The sequence below is a fragment of the Apodemus sylvaticus genome, chromosome 7 (genome assembly GCF_947179515.1).
Source record: "Apodemus sylvaticus chromosome 7, mApoSyl1.1, whole genome shotgun sequence".
NCBI classification, from domain to species: Eukaryota; Metazoa; Chordata; class Mammalia; order Rodentia; family Muridae; genus Apodemus; species Apodemus sylvaticus.
Window position 1 is genome coordinate 73,156,252 of NC_067478.1, and position 18,490 is coordinate 73,174,741.

The following is an 18,490-nucleotide window of genomic DNA, read 5'->3' on the forward strand; positions in this document are numbered from 1 at the left end:
CCTTGCAGCTCACATTCTACATATTTATTATTTATTTATTTATTGAATGTTCTAGAGGACACAGAAATACTACAATATTCTGTGGTTGGGAAACTCTCCCCACCAGAGTTACTTAGCTAGGTATTGATAAGATGGGATGGCCCTTTCTGTTTTGGGGAATTGTTTGTGTGACCCTTGACCCTCTCTAGAGTCTTTGCTGCCTGTAGCTGCACATTAGGCCCACCTAGACTCTGCCTAACCATTCCCACAGTGCTATAATCCAGTACCCTTCCCAACTGGATGCTCTGATATGGGTTCCTCCTTCAGAATGCAGAAGCTTTCAAGTAAAGTACTGCCATGGAACTTGAGGCCAGGCTATCCCATATTGCTGGTATGACATTTTTATTTGGGTGGAGAGGAAATGCCAGCATTAGTGTTCTACTGAGTGTGGGTAGCTCGGCTGATCCCCTCTTTATGCCCTTACTCTCTGGGACCTAGAGGGGTCAGGGCTCTTCCTTTGCCTGCCTCCTTGCTGGGTATGTGAGCCTGGGCGTTAAGCTGCCTGCCTGTATCTCGGTTTGGAGACCACAGTTCCTCCTGGCTTATGGATGCTTCTAGAGGATTGCCCCTTAACTCCTCTGAATGTCTCTTCTTCTCCTGTTGCTGTCTGACTTGTCTTCCCTTGTAGAACAGGTTTTGGGCCAATCTCTTCATTGTTCTGGCTCCTTGCACTGTGGGTTTTGTGGCAGGAAGAGGATGGATGGCTTCCTGGGTATGATTGTTGTCTTTCTTCATGTCTCGGTTTTAACCTGCTGTGTGGTAGGGCACTGGAGCCAGCCACTGATTCTTGGTTTTTCAGGCTCTGTTCCTCCTCCTGCTGTTCCTAAGCAAGTTCCCTCCAGCTGTGTCCTCATCAGGTGGAGCTTGGTGGCTCTGACAAAGAACCTTGTGCCTCATGAATTGTGGCCCTTCTTGACTCCCTTACAAAGCTGCTGACACAGACTTGAGCCCAACAGTGAGAAGACAGAGCTGAGCCCTTCCTAGGAACATTCCTAGGGAGACAGCCATTTGAGACTTAGTCTGTCCCCTCAGTAGCTCCTGATGCTGGGGAGCAGATATGAAGGCTGATGAAGCCCAGCAGTTCAAGCAGGAGAAGTGCACCAAGAGGGAAGAGTTCGATGCCCTGAGAAATGTTATTCCCAGCATGAGAATAGACACAGAGAGACTCAACACCAGCAGAAACATTCCTCAAACATGGGGACAGCAGGAAGAAGGCACCTTGGGGGTCCCCTTGATCTTTCTAGGGCACTGTGACAAAAACTTGGTCAAAACCTCATCTCTGTCTCTTCCTTTCCAGATTTGGCTAAGTCAAAGGCAGATCCTATTTGGCCTCCACTTGTACCCGGGAGAACAACAACCATATCAAGACTTGACTCTTCCTGGTTGGAGAGAGGGCTCAGCCATTTTAAAGGCTAGCCCTACAACCAAAAATATACGAAATGACTATATGATCCTCAAGGTGCCATCACCATTTGAAAATATGAAATGTTCGTCTCACCTTCTTCTCTCATAGTCCCTCAATCCCCGTGATTGGATGGGCGTTCCTCCGTTGAGAACTATTGGACAATGAGATGCTCACATCCCAATGTGATACCATCTATGGCTCGCTGTCAACAAAAAACTGCAGCGCAACTTGAGACAACTGCGTCCTGGGACAGTTTTTACATCAGACCTGCCAGCATGTGGGCTACCTGGCAATCTGCTGTCCCAGATGCAGTGGCTCATGAGCACCGACAGCTTGCCTCAAAAATACACATGGGTTATGTGTGTATGATCAATTTAGACAAGAATACTTTACAAGACTTCCAACAACCAATTACCAACAATTGGGTACCAATGCTGACACAAGCACCATGTACAGCTTGTTCACCACTCTTTGTGGAACAAGCTTAGGAAATAATGCCACAAATACTGCACGAAGACCAGAAAGTAGCTGCCATGCTGCTAATCAACCTCTGCACCATCTGGGACTGAAAAGGTAAGGTTGTGTTTCCCAGCAGCTGGGTAAGCATGGGGCACCCCTGTAGCCATTAGAGATATTTGTGAAGTTACAGGTAACAAGTGTGTGGGCTCTGTGGAAATATAAAAGGTGAGAGGGCCAAGTCACTCTATGATCTTAACCTGGGAAGGGTGTAATTTCCCAAGACTTTATGGCTCCCCTCACCCTCTCGACTTTGTAAGTATCAAGAACCTTGGTTTTCATTAAAACCTTGAAAACCCTTTCCTCGATACCCACTCCACGTACTTAGAGCTTCTGTCTTGTGTAGGCTTTTTCCTGGCCCTTTGGCCAGGCTGTTTTCTCTGTCTGAGTTTTCTCTTCCACGGTTCCCTGCTTCTCAACTCTAGCCCCAAATAACCCAGTGCATGCTGACTGTTGGTGCCAGGGCCTCCCACTGTGTCCTCACAGTCCACAGGCCTTAGCCTACTTCAAGCCTGAAGTCTTTCCAGTCCTGGAGAAGCATCCCTGTGTGCCTCTGTTTAGCTAGGATCTGGCAGAGCGCCAACCTCCTTCTCACACATGGCTGTTGTGTGAATGTACATCTCTGTCTCTTGGTGCTTGGATGCATGGGAATGGTGTCCTGAGGATTGTGTTTCTCTTTTCCTTTCAGTGGTGCATTGTTCTGGCTCTCTGGCTGTACTTTCTGCTTCTCATTTGGCAACTGTGTCTCACTAAGTAACCCACCTATCCTGAAACTCATGGTGTTCCTGCCTCCCAGGTGTGCTTGTAGGTGTGTGCTACTGAACTCGGCCTTGCAGCTCACATTCTACATATTTATTATTTATTTATTTATTGAATGTTCTAGAGGACACAGAAATACTACAATATTCTGTGGTTGGGAAACTCTCCCCACCAGAGTTACTTAGCTAGGTATTGATAAGATGGGATGGCCCTTTCTGTTTTGGGGAATTGTTTGTGTGACCCTTGACCCTCTCTAGAGTCTTTGCTGCCTGTAGCTGCACATTAGGCCCACCTAGACTCTGCCTAACCATTCCCACAGTGCTATAATCCAGTACGCTTCCCAACTGGATGCTCTGATATGGGTTCCTCTTTCAGAATGCAGAAGCTTTCAAGTAAAGTACTGCCATGGAACTTGAGGCCAGGCTATCCCATATTGCTGGTATGACATTTTTATTTGGGTGGAGAGGAAATGCCAGCATTAGTGTTCTACTGAGTGTGGGTAGCTCGGCTGATCCCCTCTTTATGCCCTTACTCTCTGGGACCTAGAGGGGTCAGGGCTCTTCCTTTGCCTGCCTCCTTGCTGGGTATGTGAGCCTGGGCGTTAAGCTGCCTGCCTGTATCTCGGTTTGGAGACCACAGTTCCTCCTGGCTTATGGATGCTTCTAGAGGATTGCCCCTTAACTCCTCTGAATGTCTCTTCTTCTCCTGTTGCTGTCTGACTTGTCTTCCCTTGTAGAACAGGTTTTGGGCCAATCTCTTCATTGTTCTGGCTCCTTGCACTGTGGGTTTTGTGGCAGGAAGATGATGGATGGCTTCCTGGGTATGATTGTTGTCTTTCTTCATGTCTCGGTTTTAACCTGCTGTGTGTTAGGACACTGGAGCCAGCCACTGATTCTTGGTTTTCCAGGCTCCTTTCCTCCTCCTGCTGTTCCTAAGCAAGTTCCCTCGAGCTGCGTCCTCATCAGGTGGAGCTTGGTGGCTCTGACAAAGAACCTTGTGCCTCATGAATTTTGTGGCCCTTCTTGACTCCCTTACAAAGCTGCTGACACAGACTTGAGCCCAACAGTGAGAAGACAGAGCTGAGCCCTTCCTAGGAACATTCCTAGGGAGACAGCCATTTGAGACTTAGTCTGTCCCCTCAGTAGCTCCTGATGCTGGGGAGCAGATATGAAGGCTGATGAAGCCCAGCAGTTCAAGCAGGAGAAGTGCACCAAGAGGGAAGAGTTCGATGCCCTGAGAAATGTTATTCCCAGCATGAGAATAGACACAGAGAGACTCAACACCAGCAGAAACATTCCCCAAACATGGGGACAGCAGGAAGAAGGCACCTTGGGGTCCCCTTGATCGTTCTAGGGAACTGTGACAAAAACTTGGTCAAAACCTCATCTCTGTCTCTTCTTTTCCAGATTTGGCCGAGTCAAAGGCAGATCCTGTTTGGCCTCCACTTGTACACGGGAGAACAACAACCATATCAAGACTTGACTCTTCCTGGTTGGAGAGAGGGCTCAGCCATTTTAAAGGCTAGCCCTACAACCAAAAATATACGAAATGACTATATGATCCTCAAGGTGCCATCACCATTTGAAAATATGAAATGTTCGTCTCACCTTCTTCTCTCATAGTCCCTCAATCCCCGTGATTGGATGGGCGTTCCTCCGTTGAGAACTATTGGACAATGAGATGCTCACATCCCAATGTGATACCATCTATGGCTCGCTGTCAACAAAAAACTGCAGCGCAACTTGAGACAACTGCGTCCTGGGACAGTTTTTACATCAGACCTGCCAGCATGTGGGCTACCTGGCAATCTGCTGTCCCAGATGCAGTGGCTCATGAGCACCGACAGCTTGCCTCAAAAATACACATGGGTTATGTGTGTACGATCAATTTAGACAAGAATACAAGACTTCCAACAACCAATTACCAACAATTGGGTACCAATGCTGACACAAGCACCATGTACAACTTGTTCACCACTCTTTGTGGAACAAGCTTAGGAAATAATGCCACAAATACTGCACGAAAACCAGAAAGTAGCTGCCATGCTGCTAATCAACCTCCTGTACCATCTGGGCCTGAAAAGGTAAGATTGTGTTTCCCAGCAGCTGGGTAAGCATGGGGCACCCCTGTAGCCACTAGAGATATTTGTGAAGTTACAGGTAACAAGTGTGTGGGCTCTGTGGAAGTATAAAAGGTGAGAGGGCTGAGTCACTCTATGATCTTAAACTGGGAAGGGTGTGATTTCCCAAGACTTTATGGCTCCCCTCACCCTCTCGACTTTGTAAGCATCAAGAACCTTGGTTTTCATTAAAACCTTGAAAACTCTTTCCTCGATACCCTCTCCACGTACTTAGAGCTTCTGTCTTGTGTAGGCTTTTTCCTGGCCCTTTGGCCAGGCTGTTTTCTCTGTCTGAGTTTTCTCTTCCATGGTTCCCTGCTTCTCAACCCTAGGCCCAAATAACCCAGTGCATGCTGACTGTTGGTGCCAGGGCCTCCCACTGTGTCCTCCTCACAGTCCACAGGCCTTAGCCTACTTCAAGCCTGAAGTCTTTCCAGTCCTGGAGAAGCATCCCTGTGTGCCTCTGTTTAGCTAGGATCTGGCAGAGCGCCAACCTCCTTCCCACACATGGCTGTTGTGTGAATATACATCTCTGTCTCTTGGTGCTTGGATGCATGAGAATGGTGTCCTGAGGATTGTGTTTCTCTTTTCCTTTCAGTGGTGCATTGTTCTGGCTCTCTGGCTGTACTTTCTGCTTCTCATTTGGCAACAGTGTCTCACTAAGTAACTCAAACTATCCTGAAACTCATGGTGTTCCTGCCTCCCAGGTGCACTTGTAGGTGTGTGCTACTGAACTTGGCCTTGCAGCTCACATTCTACATATTTATTATTTATTTATTGAATGTTCTAGAGGACACAGAAATACTACAATATTCTGTGGTGGGGAAACTCTCCCCACCAGAGTTACTTAGCTAGGTATTGATAAGATGGGATGGCCCTTTCTGTTTTGGGGAATTGTTTGTGTGACCCTTGACCCTCTCTAGAGTCTTTGCTGCACATTAGGCCCACCTAGACTCTGCCTAACCATTCCCACAGTGCTATAATCCAGTACCCTTCCCAACTGGATGCTCTGACATGGGTTCCTCCTTCAGAATGCAGAAGCTTTCAGGTAAAGTACTGCCATGGAACTTGAGGCCAGGCTATCCCATATTGCTGGTATGACTTTTTTATTTGGGTGGAGAGGAAATGCCAGCATTAGTGTTCTACTGAGTGTGTGTAGCTCGGCTGATCCCCTCTTTATGCCCTTACTCTCTGGGACCTAGAGGGGTCAGGGCTCTTCCTTTGCCTGCCTCCTTGCTGGGAATGTGAGCCTGGGCGTTAAGCTGCCTGCCTGTATCTCGGTTTGGAGACCACAGTTCCTCCTGGCTTATGGATGCTTCTAGAGAATTGCCCCTTAACTCCTCTGAATCTTTCTTCTTCCCCTGTTGCTGTCTGACTTGTCTTCCCTTGTAGAACAGGTTTTGGGCCAATCTCTTCATTGTTCTGGCTCCTTGCACTGTGGGTTTTGTGGCAGGAAGATGATGGGTGGCTTCCTGGGTATGATTGTTGTCTTTCTTCATGTCTCGGTTTTAACCTGCTGTGTGGTAGGACACTGGAGCCAGCCACTGATTCTTGGTTTTCCAGGCTCCTTTCCTCCTCCTGCTGTTCCTAAGCAAGTTCCCTCGAGCTGCGTCCTCATCAGGTGGAGCTTGGTGGCTCTGACAAAGAACCTTGTGCCTCATGAATTGTGGCCCTTCTTGACTCCCTTACAAAGCTGCTGACACAGACTTGAGCCCAACAGTGAGAAGACAGAGCTGAGCCCTTCCTAGGAACATTCCTAGGGAGACAGCCATTTGAGACTTAGTCTGTCCCCTCAGTAGCTCCTGATGCTGGGGAGCAGATATGAAGGCTGATGAAGCCCAGCAGTTCAAGCAGGAGAAGTGCACCAAGAGGGAAGAGTTTGATGCCCTGAGAACTGTTATTCCCAGCATGAGAACAGACACAGAGAGACTCAACACCAGCAGAAACATTCCCCAAACATGGGGACAGCAGGAAGAAGGCACCTTGGGGGTCCCCTTGATCTTTCTAGGGAACTGTGACAAAAACTTGGTCAAAACCTCATCTCTGTCTCTTCTTTTCCAGATTTGGCTGAGTCAAAGGCAGATCCTGTTTGGCCTCCACTTGTACCCGGGAGAACAACCTTATCAAGATTTGACTATTCCTGGCTGGAGAGAGGCCTTAGCCATTTTTAAGGCTAGACTCATAACAAAGTATAAGAAATGACTATTCCTTTTGTATTCCCTATGATCCTCACGGTGTACCAGCATTTCAAAATATGAAATGTTGGTCTCAACTTCCCCTCTCATAGCTCCTCTGTCCCCGTGAAGGGGCAGTCCTGTTTTGAGAATTAGTGGGTAATGAGTTGCCTCATATCCCTATGTGATACTGTCTATGGCTCGCTGTCAACAGAGAAAGTGCAGCAGAGCTTGAGACAGTGGCTTGTATGACAGTTTGTCCATCAGGACTGCTAGCTGTGGACTACCTGGTAAGCTGATGTTCTAGATGCGTGGCTCATGCACACAGAACAGTGTGCCTCCCAGACGTACACAAGTGTTGAGTGTGCTCATTCAACTGATAGGAGAACCCCTCTTTACAGGACTTCCAACAACCACCGGGTACAGCTGGCCCACCACACTTTTTTGTGGAACGAGCTCCAGACATGTGCCCCACATAGTCCATGACCCACATGGTGAAGCAGCTGCCTGCTGCTAATCATCATCCTGGTCCTGAAAAGGTAAGGTTGTGTTTGCCAGCAGCTTGGTAAGCATGGGGCATCCCTGTAGCCACTAGAGGTATTTGTGATGCATGGATGAGTCTTGTCTTTCTCCGTGTCTCAGTTTAACCTACTATATGGTAGGGCATGGGAGCCAGCCATTGCTTCTTGATTTGCAAGGCTCCATTCCTCTGGCTGCTGCTCCCAAGTAAGTTCCCTTGAGCTGTGTCCTCATCAGGTGGAGTTTGGTGGCCCTTGGAAAGGAGTGTGTCTTTTTATCAAGCTCCCAATGGTCTGTTTCTATTTCAGAAGGGCTGCATGTGATGCTATGACACTGCAGATGCTTTCTGATATTCATAAGATAGCAGAGCTACCCTACTGGGTACCTTTGAGGTGGGACTTTAGGTGTAGAGATTCTGATATCCCTGTTCCTTTTCCAGGTGTCTATGATATTGAGGGCAGAAATCTGTCCTTAGGAGACAAAAAAAAAACCCAAACCTGGAATAACACAGAAGAGTCAGATGTGTTCTGGTTCAGAAGATTCTATTCCTAAATGCTCAAGGCAAGAAGAAGGCAGTAATCTCTTCCTGGAGAAAACAGAGATAGCCACTAAGGCATGGGTCACATGTTCCCTTCCCTCCCTCTTCCAGAACCACCTCAAATGGTTCCACCCAGAAGGTCTAATTGCACAGACTATTGGAGTTTCAGGGTCCAGTGCTTCAATGGAGTCTGCATGGGTTCAGCAGGCTTCAGGGCCACAAGGCCTTCCCCTCACTTTTTGCTCCCCACATCCAGAAACCACCTTTAGTGTGGCAGCTCTGGGGTCAGTGTGAACACTAGGCCTATGTCCAGGGGACTGGGTCTAGACCTAAATTTCCTTTTTTTTTTTCAAATAAAAAATTTATTTAAAACTGAGCCAGAGTTAGAGACAGAATCATTCTTAGCCTCTCTCCCTGCCTTCTTTGTAGCTGTGTAACACCACCAGGTGCTCTATCTACCTCTGTATTCAGCCCCAATGTATTGGTTTCTTTTTTTCCATAATATTTTTATTATTTGGGAATTTCACATCCCAAACCCACCCTCACTTCCCAGTACTTCCTAGTCTACCCCCTCACACTTGGAACTTCCCCCGCCCCAACAAAAAGAAGAAAGTTCAATTTGTGTTGCCCATATACTCACTGGAGCATGGTCCATCTCCCAGTGGCTATCTCCTTAAGGAAAACAGTCCTTCCCCACCTGCACCCCGACAGAAGCTATCAGTTCTGGAGAGCTACATTTTAGCATCCTTATCACAATTTTAAAAAGTTCTCTTTAATGATTTTATGTCTAGGCAGTTACTTATCAGGGGTGGGGATCAGGGTTGTCACAGAAATCTAATGTCCCTCTTCCTCAACTGAGTTTGCAGTCATCAATACTATGGAGAAATAGCTTCCCTGCCCTTTAGAGGTAGCAGGAGCAAGGATCATGGACTTTCACCTGGTTTCTGATGACAGCATGAACCATGACTTTAGCATGGTTTCTTGTGGCAGTACAGACCATGGACATCAACGTCCTCTGCACAAGCTATAGACCATTATATTCCTCAGTGGCAGCAGAGAAGGACGTAAAGATGACCTCAGGCAGCAGTGCATGCCACTTACATCAATATGGCCCTCTGTGCCAGCCCAGGCCCAGGACGTCAACATGGCTTCCAGCTTCAGCACAGACCATGAACAGCCACATGGCCTTCTGTGGTTAACATGGGCCATGCACGTCAATACAGACCACAGCTGCAGACATGGCCCTCAGCAGCAGCATGGACCAAGAGACATCACCACGGCTTCAGGTTGGCAGCACAGGGCCATTCACATCAATATGGTTTCTGGCAGCGAGCTCCTGAGCCTGTAACTTGAAGGCATTTGTTGTAAAGGAGTTCCTTTCTTGGTTGGTACCAGCCCTCAGTTCCAGGGCTAGTGACTTGATCTCTAATCAAGAACAAAATAATACAACCTTTCACACAGTGATAGCTGCCAGAAGTTCGTTATCATTTAATCTGTTCTCAAGACAGGGTGGGGCCTTGACCTCAGCCAGTAGAGTTCAGTAGAACATTCTTTTTCAAAATCTTCAACTTGGGGCCTAGTTCCCTTATAAAGTACATGTATATGATGGTATATGGCTCATGTATACATTTTTCCCCAACTCCACCCCACCCATGCATCCCTGCTACTGATGTAGAAATACAACTTGTGGCTGATGTGGACACCTTGGGTTTCTTCTGAGTAAAGTCAGCTACTTCACTAAGCCCCTTGACATAAGTCATTGTGGTGCGCTTGCTAATGGGTAGAGTTTCTTTGGCAGTTCATATAAACGTTCTAAGCTTGGTGGTGGTGGTGGTGGCGGCTGCACAACACTGATTAGCGTAAAAACACTAAATTTAAAACGTAAATATTCTGTTAAAACAAAATTCAGGAGCTTCCATCTTGTTAGGTCAACTGCAAAGGCATTTTGCTGACTTTCTATGCTCTTAAGCTGCTACCCTACCCTGTGCGCCTATACCCATACTTCCAAATTTTCTCCAGAATATCCTGCTGCCTGAACCAAGTCCTACCCCACCTCAAGATCTTGCTCTACTCTCTGTATCCTTCTACCCAGAATTGAAATAATCCTTATCTCCTTCAGGCCTTTACACAACCTAGAATCTAAATAATCCTTACCTCCTTCAGGCCTTTACACAAACACCCTAAGTCCTGAGAGTCTTGAGTCATACTAGTCCCTCTAAGACATCATGGCCTCCAGTTCTTTCTGCATTTCATTTGTTCTGCTTAGAACACATTTCCACTCATTCTATGTTTTAATTGCTGATCTTACCTCCTGCCTCCCTCACTGGCTGCCAGCTACAAGAGGGCAAGAATTTTGTGTTTTGTCCTTGAGAGTATTTTGGGCTACACGTGCTTTCCTTAAGTGTTTGTGGAATGACTGATAGATGGCATGGTAAGTGCAGTGAGTGAGACTGCGCCCCCAGAGGGGCAGCTTGTATCCAGACATCTCCCTGGGGCCTCCTAGCCACTGCTGCTTTTCTTGAAGACACAAGAGGCTCTTGTGTCACTCAGGACTTCACTTTGATTTAGGTTCTGAATCATAGAATTGCTATCCAAGGCAGTGGCTTGGGTGGGTGAGTGGTGAGTACAGTTGACAGGGGCCTTGGACAGGTTTCTAGGTTTCAGGCCAGCCTCAGCCATTGAGCAGTTAATAGACTTCTCAGTATATACATATAGCCTCAGTCTTCATCAGGGATGGGACTCTGTTTCTTAACTGAACCAGTGGCAGTCCTCTGCCCCGGACTCTGTCCTCTAGACAGAGGCAAGAATGATGACTGAGGGAAGGCTATCTAGGTATTCTGATTGGAGAAAGCATGGGCAGTCTGTGAGGCACAGCCATGGATGGTATCATTGGCCCTTACCTATGCTTGGATACCTGAAGGATGACTCTGGTGTTAGTAGGGAGGACTGTAGGCAACAGACTTCTGAGAGAGATGCTCTTTAGACTCAGAATACAGCCCAGTCCTTGAAAATTTTACAACATATACCTTGTTCAGGTTCCTAGTGACTTTTCAGATGGTTCTGTCATGGGGACTTAGAAGCAGTGCTATTCCCTATGCCTCTCTGAGCCCATCTGCTTGTTCTTACAGCACAGAGTCCAGAGAGGGAATGGGAATGTAATTAGGGTCATACAACCAGTTACCTGAAGGGCAAAACCCCCCTTTCCCCGAAGGCCAGTGTGTGCAAATACGGCAGTGTGACCATGTATTTGGCAGAACCTGATACCAGGTAGCCCAATCAGTGCTTGACATTTTTGTCTTGTTCAATCCCAGTATACCCAGTGAGTTATGAGTTCCATCTTATCAATGTATATTACCAAATATTTATTGAGCCTCAGTTCTTCCATCTGTAGACCTACGGAATGAGGGTATTCACAGCTGTTTCTTTAGGGTTAATTGCTTCTATCACCCCCAACCTGTCCAGGGCCCTCCCTCTGCTTACCTGATATATCTCAGCTGGTTGGAGCGTAGAGAGTGGAACTTTGCAACCTGGGGATATCCCTTGTGGCCATGTGCCAAATATAATGCTTCACAGGTCAGCAGTCTGGTAGGTGACTCAGGTCCAGGCTGGAGGAGGAGGGACATCCAAGGCCAGGGAGGTGTGACAGAGGCAGGTTCACAGGCCCTGTGGCAGATGGGTAGCTCCCTCAGGCTGACATAGCATAGGGCCAGTACCTGGTCCAAGGCAACAGGAACATGCTGATACCTATATGTGCCTATGTATATGTAACATATAGAAAATGCTTTTGTAAATAGAAAAAAAATCATTTAAATGCTCATTCATTTATGATATCTACCCGTTGGTCATTTTGGCAGTGACTTGAGATAAAAGTCCCCACTTATTTGAAAAAGTTTCAAATTTTGCACAAATACCACTTTTGTGGTTGGCAATACAGATTCATTTGAAGGAAAGACATTGGGACATTGAGAGTCTGAAATAAGTAAATAAATGGGAAAAAAGATATGACAGCCTTTAAGTCAAAGAACTCTAAGAGTGGGAGAGGCTGTGCCGTATGGTTTGGACTGACTGGAAGAGGCAGACTTGACTGGCTGATGCAGCAGCTTCCTCAGCCACCAATCTATTTCCTCACTGCAGCGTCTCTCAGGAGGACTTTGGCCAAGGAGGTGCTGAGGCTATAGAGTTCATTCAATCTTCCATTCAGTTCAGTACTGTGGGCCAGCACACTGCACAACAGTGTGCATGCTGTGAAGCTCTGCTAGAATCAACACGCTATCCAAAAAGGACCTGAAGCCCACATACAGGTGTGTCCTGAGAATGCTCATGGTTTTTGCTTGCTTCTAATTAGTTCCAATAAATATGAGGATTTTTTTTTTAAGGAAAATGTTTTGTAACACAGGAAATAGTTCAGTATAAGGTATTTAGAAATATTTCAGCTATATTTCTATAAATATCTCCATTGGAACAATGTTAAGTGACTGGCTGGAATTTTCAATAGCAACTCAAGACAAATATATAACAAATATCAATATAACAAATAATTAGGTAATAGTTATGAATACTATTAGTCAATATGAGTAAATAAATATTGCCTTTCCTGTGGTAAGAAAGTTGACCATGAAGAAGTAACAGCAATCTTACAGAAGCAAAATGTTAGAGATAATTAGCAAGTTGGGATTTACAGACTTAAGTGTAGTGTACTGATGGTTTCAAGTTGAAATCACTCCTATAGATGAATCTAAGATTCCTATGGACGAATCTGAGTGGATACAACTTCTCTCTGGAGTATTTCTGAATGGTCTCATAGTTGAATCAAAGTTGCTACTTGATTCACAGTATTCAGTATTGTGAAACCATAAAACAGTTGGGATATTATGGGACAGTGATCTGCATCTGCAAGTGCTTCATAAACAAGTATGTATGCATGCCTGTGACCGTAGATTTTGAGAAAATAAGTGCTCAATTTCCAATATTAATGCACTATAAGCAGGAATAGTATTGTAAAGCCTTGCATATTAATAACAGGAAAAATCCTTGATGAGAAATATTTTTAAGTGTGGCTCCTTGATTCTCTGAGTCAGCAGAAGTTAAGAGGCTCCAAAATCCTAGCACACTATCTCAGATTCAGTTGTAACTGTTCAACATGAGGCCTGAAAAATGTCTTCTAATAGGTATCCCTGACATCAACCCTTAAGTCCACTGTAGTTTGGGATCCACTGAGAGTGGATACTCAAGTAGAGTGCATCCAAGAGTGAAGAGCAGAGAATGCCCATTTATGTATATTGCTAATAATATGAAGTGAATAGATATAATAGAGAGGGGAGGGGGAGGCAAAGGAGTAAGGGAAAGGAGGGATAGCCACTGAATTTGGTCCTTGGGCAGTCATTCCTGGAGGTAGTCCTATTCATCAGTCACCAGCTGGTAAGGGCTTCTCTACAGGAGGACTAGCTGGAGAGGCTCCTGAGCCTGACTGGAGGCCTGGTCCACATGCAGAGGCTTGTACCATTCCTCCCTAAAGCTGCTTAAAGCTGACTAGGCCAGCGGAAGCTAATCAGGTTTCAAGCAGCCTGGCTCTCTGAGGCTGCATGCAGGAGGATGCTGCTTGCTGCAGCTGCTTTTCTTGCTTAAACAGAGTAAAAGCCTGGCATCTCCAGCTCCATTTTGCAACTATGTCTTTTGCTGTGGGAAATTTTCTCCTGAAATCACCTCAGATTCCAGGACAGTAGGTCTGATGCATAAGCATCTTGTGACAAGCACCAAAAGCAGTGCTCAGACAATGACATTCTTATGGACAAACCCCCACCAGTGTTGGCTAGTTTATGTCAGAAACAGAAGGCTTGACAGAAGGTAGAGTCATCTCAGGGGAGGGAACTTTAGCTGGGAAACTGCTTCTATAAGGGTTGTAGGCTGGCAAGTCTGTGGGGCATGTCTATAATTAGTAATTAATGGGAAAGGGCCTAGCCTATTGTGGGCAGTGCCACCTCTGGGCTGATGGTCCTGAGTTCTGTAGGCTGAGCAGGCCACAAGGAGCTAGCCAGTGAGCCCTGTGTGTCCGTGGCTTCTGCATCTGCTCCTGCCCTCAGGTTCCTGTTCTGCTTATGTGCTTAAGTTCCTCCCTTGACTTCCCACTGTGATGGACTGTTGTCTGAAAGTGTACGCAGAATGAACCCTTTCCTCCCCACGTTGTTTTTGGTCATGGAGTTTCATCATAGCAATGGTTATCCTGAGACACCACCTGAGAGATCTTGCAGTGAGGATCAATCAGGCCTGTGTCAGTGCCTTAGAAGACAGGGCTGACGTCGAGTTCTTGAGATACCTTTATTCATTGAATCTCTCTCTGTGCTTTTAAATAATCTTTTCTTTCTTCTCCCCTTTTATTAAACATAGCTTTTTTTTCTCCTACAATATAATCTGAATGCATTTTCCTTCCTTCTACTCCTTCCAGTTCCTCCCCACCTTGTCTTCTGTCCAGATCTGTCTCTCATTAGAGAAGAGGCTTCTAAGAGATAACAGCAAAACATTACAAAAGAAAATATAGTAAGAAAACAAAAACCATCATATTGAAGCTGGACAACCCAGGGCAACAGAAAAATGAAGGTGCCCCCAAGAGAAGGGACAAGAATCTGAGACCCACTTCTTCATACTTTTGGGAGTCCCATAAAAGTGCTAAACTGAAAGCTATAGTATACATGCAAGGACCTAGTACACACCTGGGCAGGTCCTGGGCCTGCTGCTTCAGTCTCCGTGAGTTCATGAGCTTTGCTCAGATGTTTTAGAGGTCTTGTTCTCTTGGTGTCCTCCATTTTCTTTCTCTGTTTCCCCCACTCCTGCCTCCTCTTCCTTGGATTTCCTGCAGTGATTTGATGAAGACATCTTGTTCACAGCTATGTGTTTCAAGGTCTCTCTCTCTCTCTCTCCCCCCTCTGTTTGGCTGTTGGTATCTATATTTGGTCCCATCTGCTTCATGAGGAAGCCTCTCTGATGTTGGCTGAATAAGGCACTGATAATCATTGTTGCTGGCTATTTGATCACACTGTGAACCCCAAGATTGTGCTATTTACTGGAAAAAAGCTGATTCTAGTTGTGGTGTGACTCAGCCCTAGCACACACCTTTAACCCAAGAGCTTTCTGTTTATTGTAAAGAGGATTAAATGAAGTCAACCATAGGCTAGGAGGTGGAGCAAGCAACCAGTTGACAGGGAGTAGACACAGGAAAAAACCTACAGAGAACAAGAGGAAGTCAGGACAGATAGAGAGACCCACAGGAAGTGGAACAGAGGGACAGGAGTTGTGGGATGTATGAGATGGCATGGAGAAGAATTGCCTTTTGGGATGTCAGCTGTGGAGCCAAGTCAGCTGGGTGCTTTCTCTGCCTCTCTGAGCTAGCAGGCTTTCACCCCAGAATCTGGCTCACAACTCTTTATTGGTAAACATCTAACGTTTCAGATTTTGTTAAAAACAACAAATCATTTTCTATTTGGTTTTGGGGAGAGTTGTTGACTAGTTTGTTGGGATCCACACACTGTATCCCATGGCCTTGGTTTCTGGTAATGCTGCCACTGAGACAAAGCCTTCACTATTTGGGCCTTTGGGGAATATTAACAATTCAAACTACTTCAGGTTGTGGGGATTTGCAGTAAAGAAATGCCTAGTGACTTTAGAAAGAATGGGCAGAAACCAAACTGCAGTAAGTCCAGACCTGAAGAGAAACTGAAGTAGTGGAAATATCTTGTAAACTGCAAAAATGCAAAGGGAAGACCATGAAGGGGAATGAAAACATGTTGAAGTGAGGGCTGGTGGCCGGGAGATTCTAAGTCGAAAGAGATTGAAGTGGCTAAAATGCTTATGGGAATAAGAGAAGATAATGAACCAGAGAAACAAGACCCTGACTGCCATTTATGTTGCACCAATTCTTCCTGTTCCCACTTAGTTTATTACCAATAGTGCTCATCATATAACTTATGATTTTTATTATTTGTGTTTCCTCCGAGCTCCAGAACAAACATTTTGTCCCCATGATTATTTTCGGGGTAGGATCTATTTTGTTCATTTATTGACCCAAAGCAAGCTAGTAAAGCTAACGTGGCAGGTCCTTCACAACTGTCTGTCAAATAACTGAACGAATGGGTTTTCTAAGAAACCAAGAGGAGGGAGGGTCTAGAAGGAGCCTCTAATACAGTGTGCACCTGCTTCCATAGCTCTTACCCTCTTAAGAGGCAGACTTCAGTGACCCATTAGTTTCCCACCTGTTGCAAGAAGGGTGAACCAAGTTAGAATCCCAGAGTCATCTGGATAAAAAGCAGCATAGAATACTCCCTTGACATTGTACTGTGATGGGTATAGATTCTCTTCCATTTAGTTCAGAACTGTTATTTTAATATTGACACATTCATCTTGTGCTTATTGCTGTCTTTGAAGTAGCTTAAACCTATGTTAGGTTTTTGTAGTTGGATCTTTCCAAGCCTGGCACTCGACGTTTGCAAAAAGCCTTTAGGTGGAGATTAAAGCTCCGCTTGGCTAAGTCCCAGGTGCTTTCGTGAAAGATCATCGCTCACATTTCTTGAGCGTATCCGCTAATCTGTAGCCTGTGGTGATAAGACAGGCCGAAAGAAAGCTGAATCGGAGAAAGGGACCAGTGTGGACAAAGCCGAGGCGAACCGTCAGTCTGAGAAAGAGAACAGTCCAGAAGAAGTCGACGCTCATCGGCACAGAGCAGACTTACCTTTACTTTCTGCGTGAGCGCCAGGAATGAGCCTAGCCGCGCCTGCGCGAATGGTCCAGCACGGCCTAGGGGGCGTGGCTAGGCTTCGGCTGGCATCACGTGGTGCGCCGCCCGTCCGCCCCGCCCGGTCCTCGGGCGGCCGCCCCGCCCCACCCCGCCCCTTTCCCGCCGGGACGCTGGGAGACGCCCCAAAGTACGCTAAGCCGCCAGGGTAAGTGTCCGCGAGGGGCGCGCGTCGTCTCGACCCGGACGGGCCCAGGAGGGGCGCGGGCAACCTGTGTTGTGGGACTGAGGGGACAAGATGGCGGCGGAAACCCTTCCACCTCCTCCCTCACCTGGGCGTGTGACGGGGGAGGGGAGACTCGAAGTCTACTGAGGAGGCCAGGCTGGGGTGGGGAGGGCCGGGCTGGCCCCGGAGCAGTGAGGGTCGTGGGACTGGGAGCTCAGGCGGGGTCGGGGTCGGGGCAGAAGGCTGTCTCTAGGGGGTAGTCGAGGCTTCTGGAATGTCCCTACTGCGGGGTGCGGGGTCCTCAGGAGCTGCTGCTTGCCTGCATTTGGCAGTTAATCACTTTCAGCATCTTTTCCCCCCAGGGCTTTACCACACTTTCCATGCCCTGATTCAGGCTTTAGTTTTCTCAGGGAAGCAAGGAGGTGAACAATTTTTTTTTTCTTCCCATTTTACAAATGTTAGGTTGAGGCCTCAGGTGCGAAACGAAGGCCTCTCTCACCTGAGAGCCTCAGTGTCCTTGCCTCAGTACTTTATTAGTGCCTCCCCTTTGCTCAGGTTTACAATCCCGCACAAGGAAGTAGATTAGAGGCAGTAGCTGACTCCAGAGAGTTTTGGGCTTGTTAGAAGGCAGCCAGAAAATTGCTCCCCAAGCAGCACCTGCTGCTGTCCCAAAGGCTTCCTCTGAGGAGGTCCCACTAGCCTGTGGGCTGCCTTCTGCTGCTGGTGGACTGTATTTCTCAAGTGTGTCAAATTGTTGTCTGTGGAATAGCAATTCACTACAATCACCTTCCCGAACAGAAAATTATTCCCTGTATATGTATCACAATTTACAGATTTATTTCAGCAGTGTCATATGGGAGAAGATTGAGATGTATGCTGTGGACATTTATAAATTAGGAAACCCGGGGTCAAAGAGATTATTGCTTAGCCAGATCATTTGCTGATGATGTGGTAGATTTCTGATTTAAGATGGATAAGCTAACCAACCCTGTCCTATGTTGGTGCTTTATATTGGTATTTTTTAAATAAGCATGATCTGCAAAATGCTTGCAGATTGACTTACAATAAACACACCAAAATGTAACCTGAGAATGCCCATTGACCTCCAAATATCTTTAATACGAGAGCCATTTTAAAATGTTACATGGGAAGTTATGTTGGTGGGAGAAAGTGTGGTGTGGCTTTTGTCCTTTGGTTTCCCTCATTTGGATATAATCCATGTCATAAAACTAGCAGAAATAATGTTTCTACAAAGAACTGCTTCTAGTTCATCATAAACCTTCAGCAAATGCCCATCCTTCCTCTTTCTTCATTCCCTTGAACTGCATTTGTAAAATTCTCTTTTTTAGTCTGTTTGGGCTGCTTTAAAAAAATATTTTAGACTGGAAAGTGTATAAAAATGGTGCTTGATTTCTTACAGTTCTGCTGGGGAAGTCCAAGATGAAGTTGGTAGCTGATTCTGTGTTTGGTGAT

The 18,490-nt window shown here is 46.4% G+C and overlaps 2 protein-coding genes across 4 annotated transcripts in view; one reads left to right on the forward strand and one right to left on the reverse strand.

The window, feature by feature from the left end:
- The window catches only part of LOC127689723 (uncharacterized), a 31,213-nt gene extending 13,065 nt beyond the window's left edge, over nt 1–18,148 (reverse strand). Inside the window, exons 1-4 of the mRNA XM_052189351.1 lie at nt 18,081–18,148; nt 16,789–17,063; nt 14,777–14,916; nt 11,550–11,782 (exon numbers count right to left, since the gene is read on the reverse strand). Of these exons, the coding sequence (XP_052045311.1) occupies nt 11,550–11,782; nt 14,777–14,916; nt 16,789–17,063; nt 18,081–18,148 (716 nt within the window). The remainder of the gene's footprint in view (nt 1–11,549; nt 11,783–14,776; nt 14,917–16,788; nt 17,064–18,080) is intronic.
- Nucleotides 16,925–18,490, forward strand: part of Scaper (S-phase cyclin A associated protein in the ER) — a 414,909-nt gene continuing 413,343 nt past the window's right edge. For all 3 annotated transcript variants that reach the window (XM_052188286.1, XM_052188287.1, XM_052188288.1), the window contains exon 1: nt 16,925–16,999. The gene's annotated coding sequence lies outside the window, so the exon portion shown is untranslated. The remainder of the gene's footprint in view (nt 17,000–18,490) is intronic.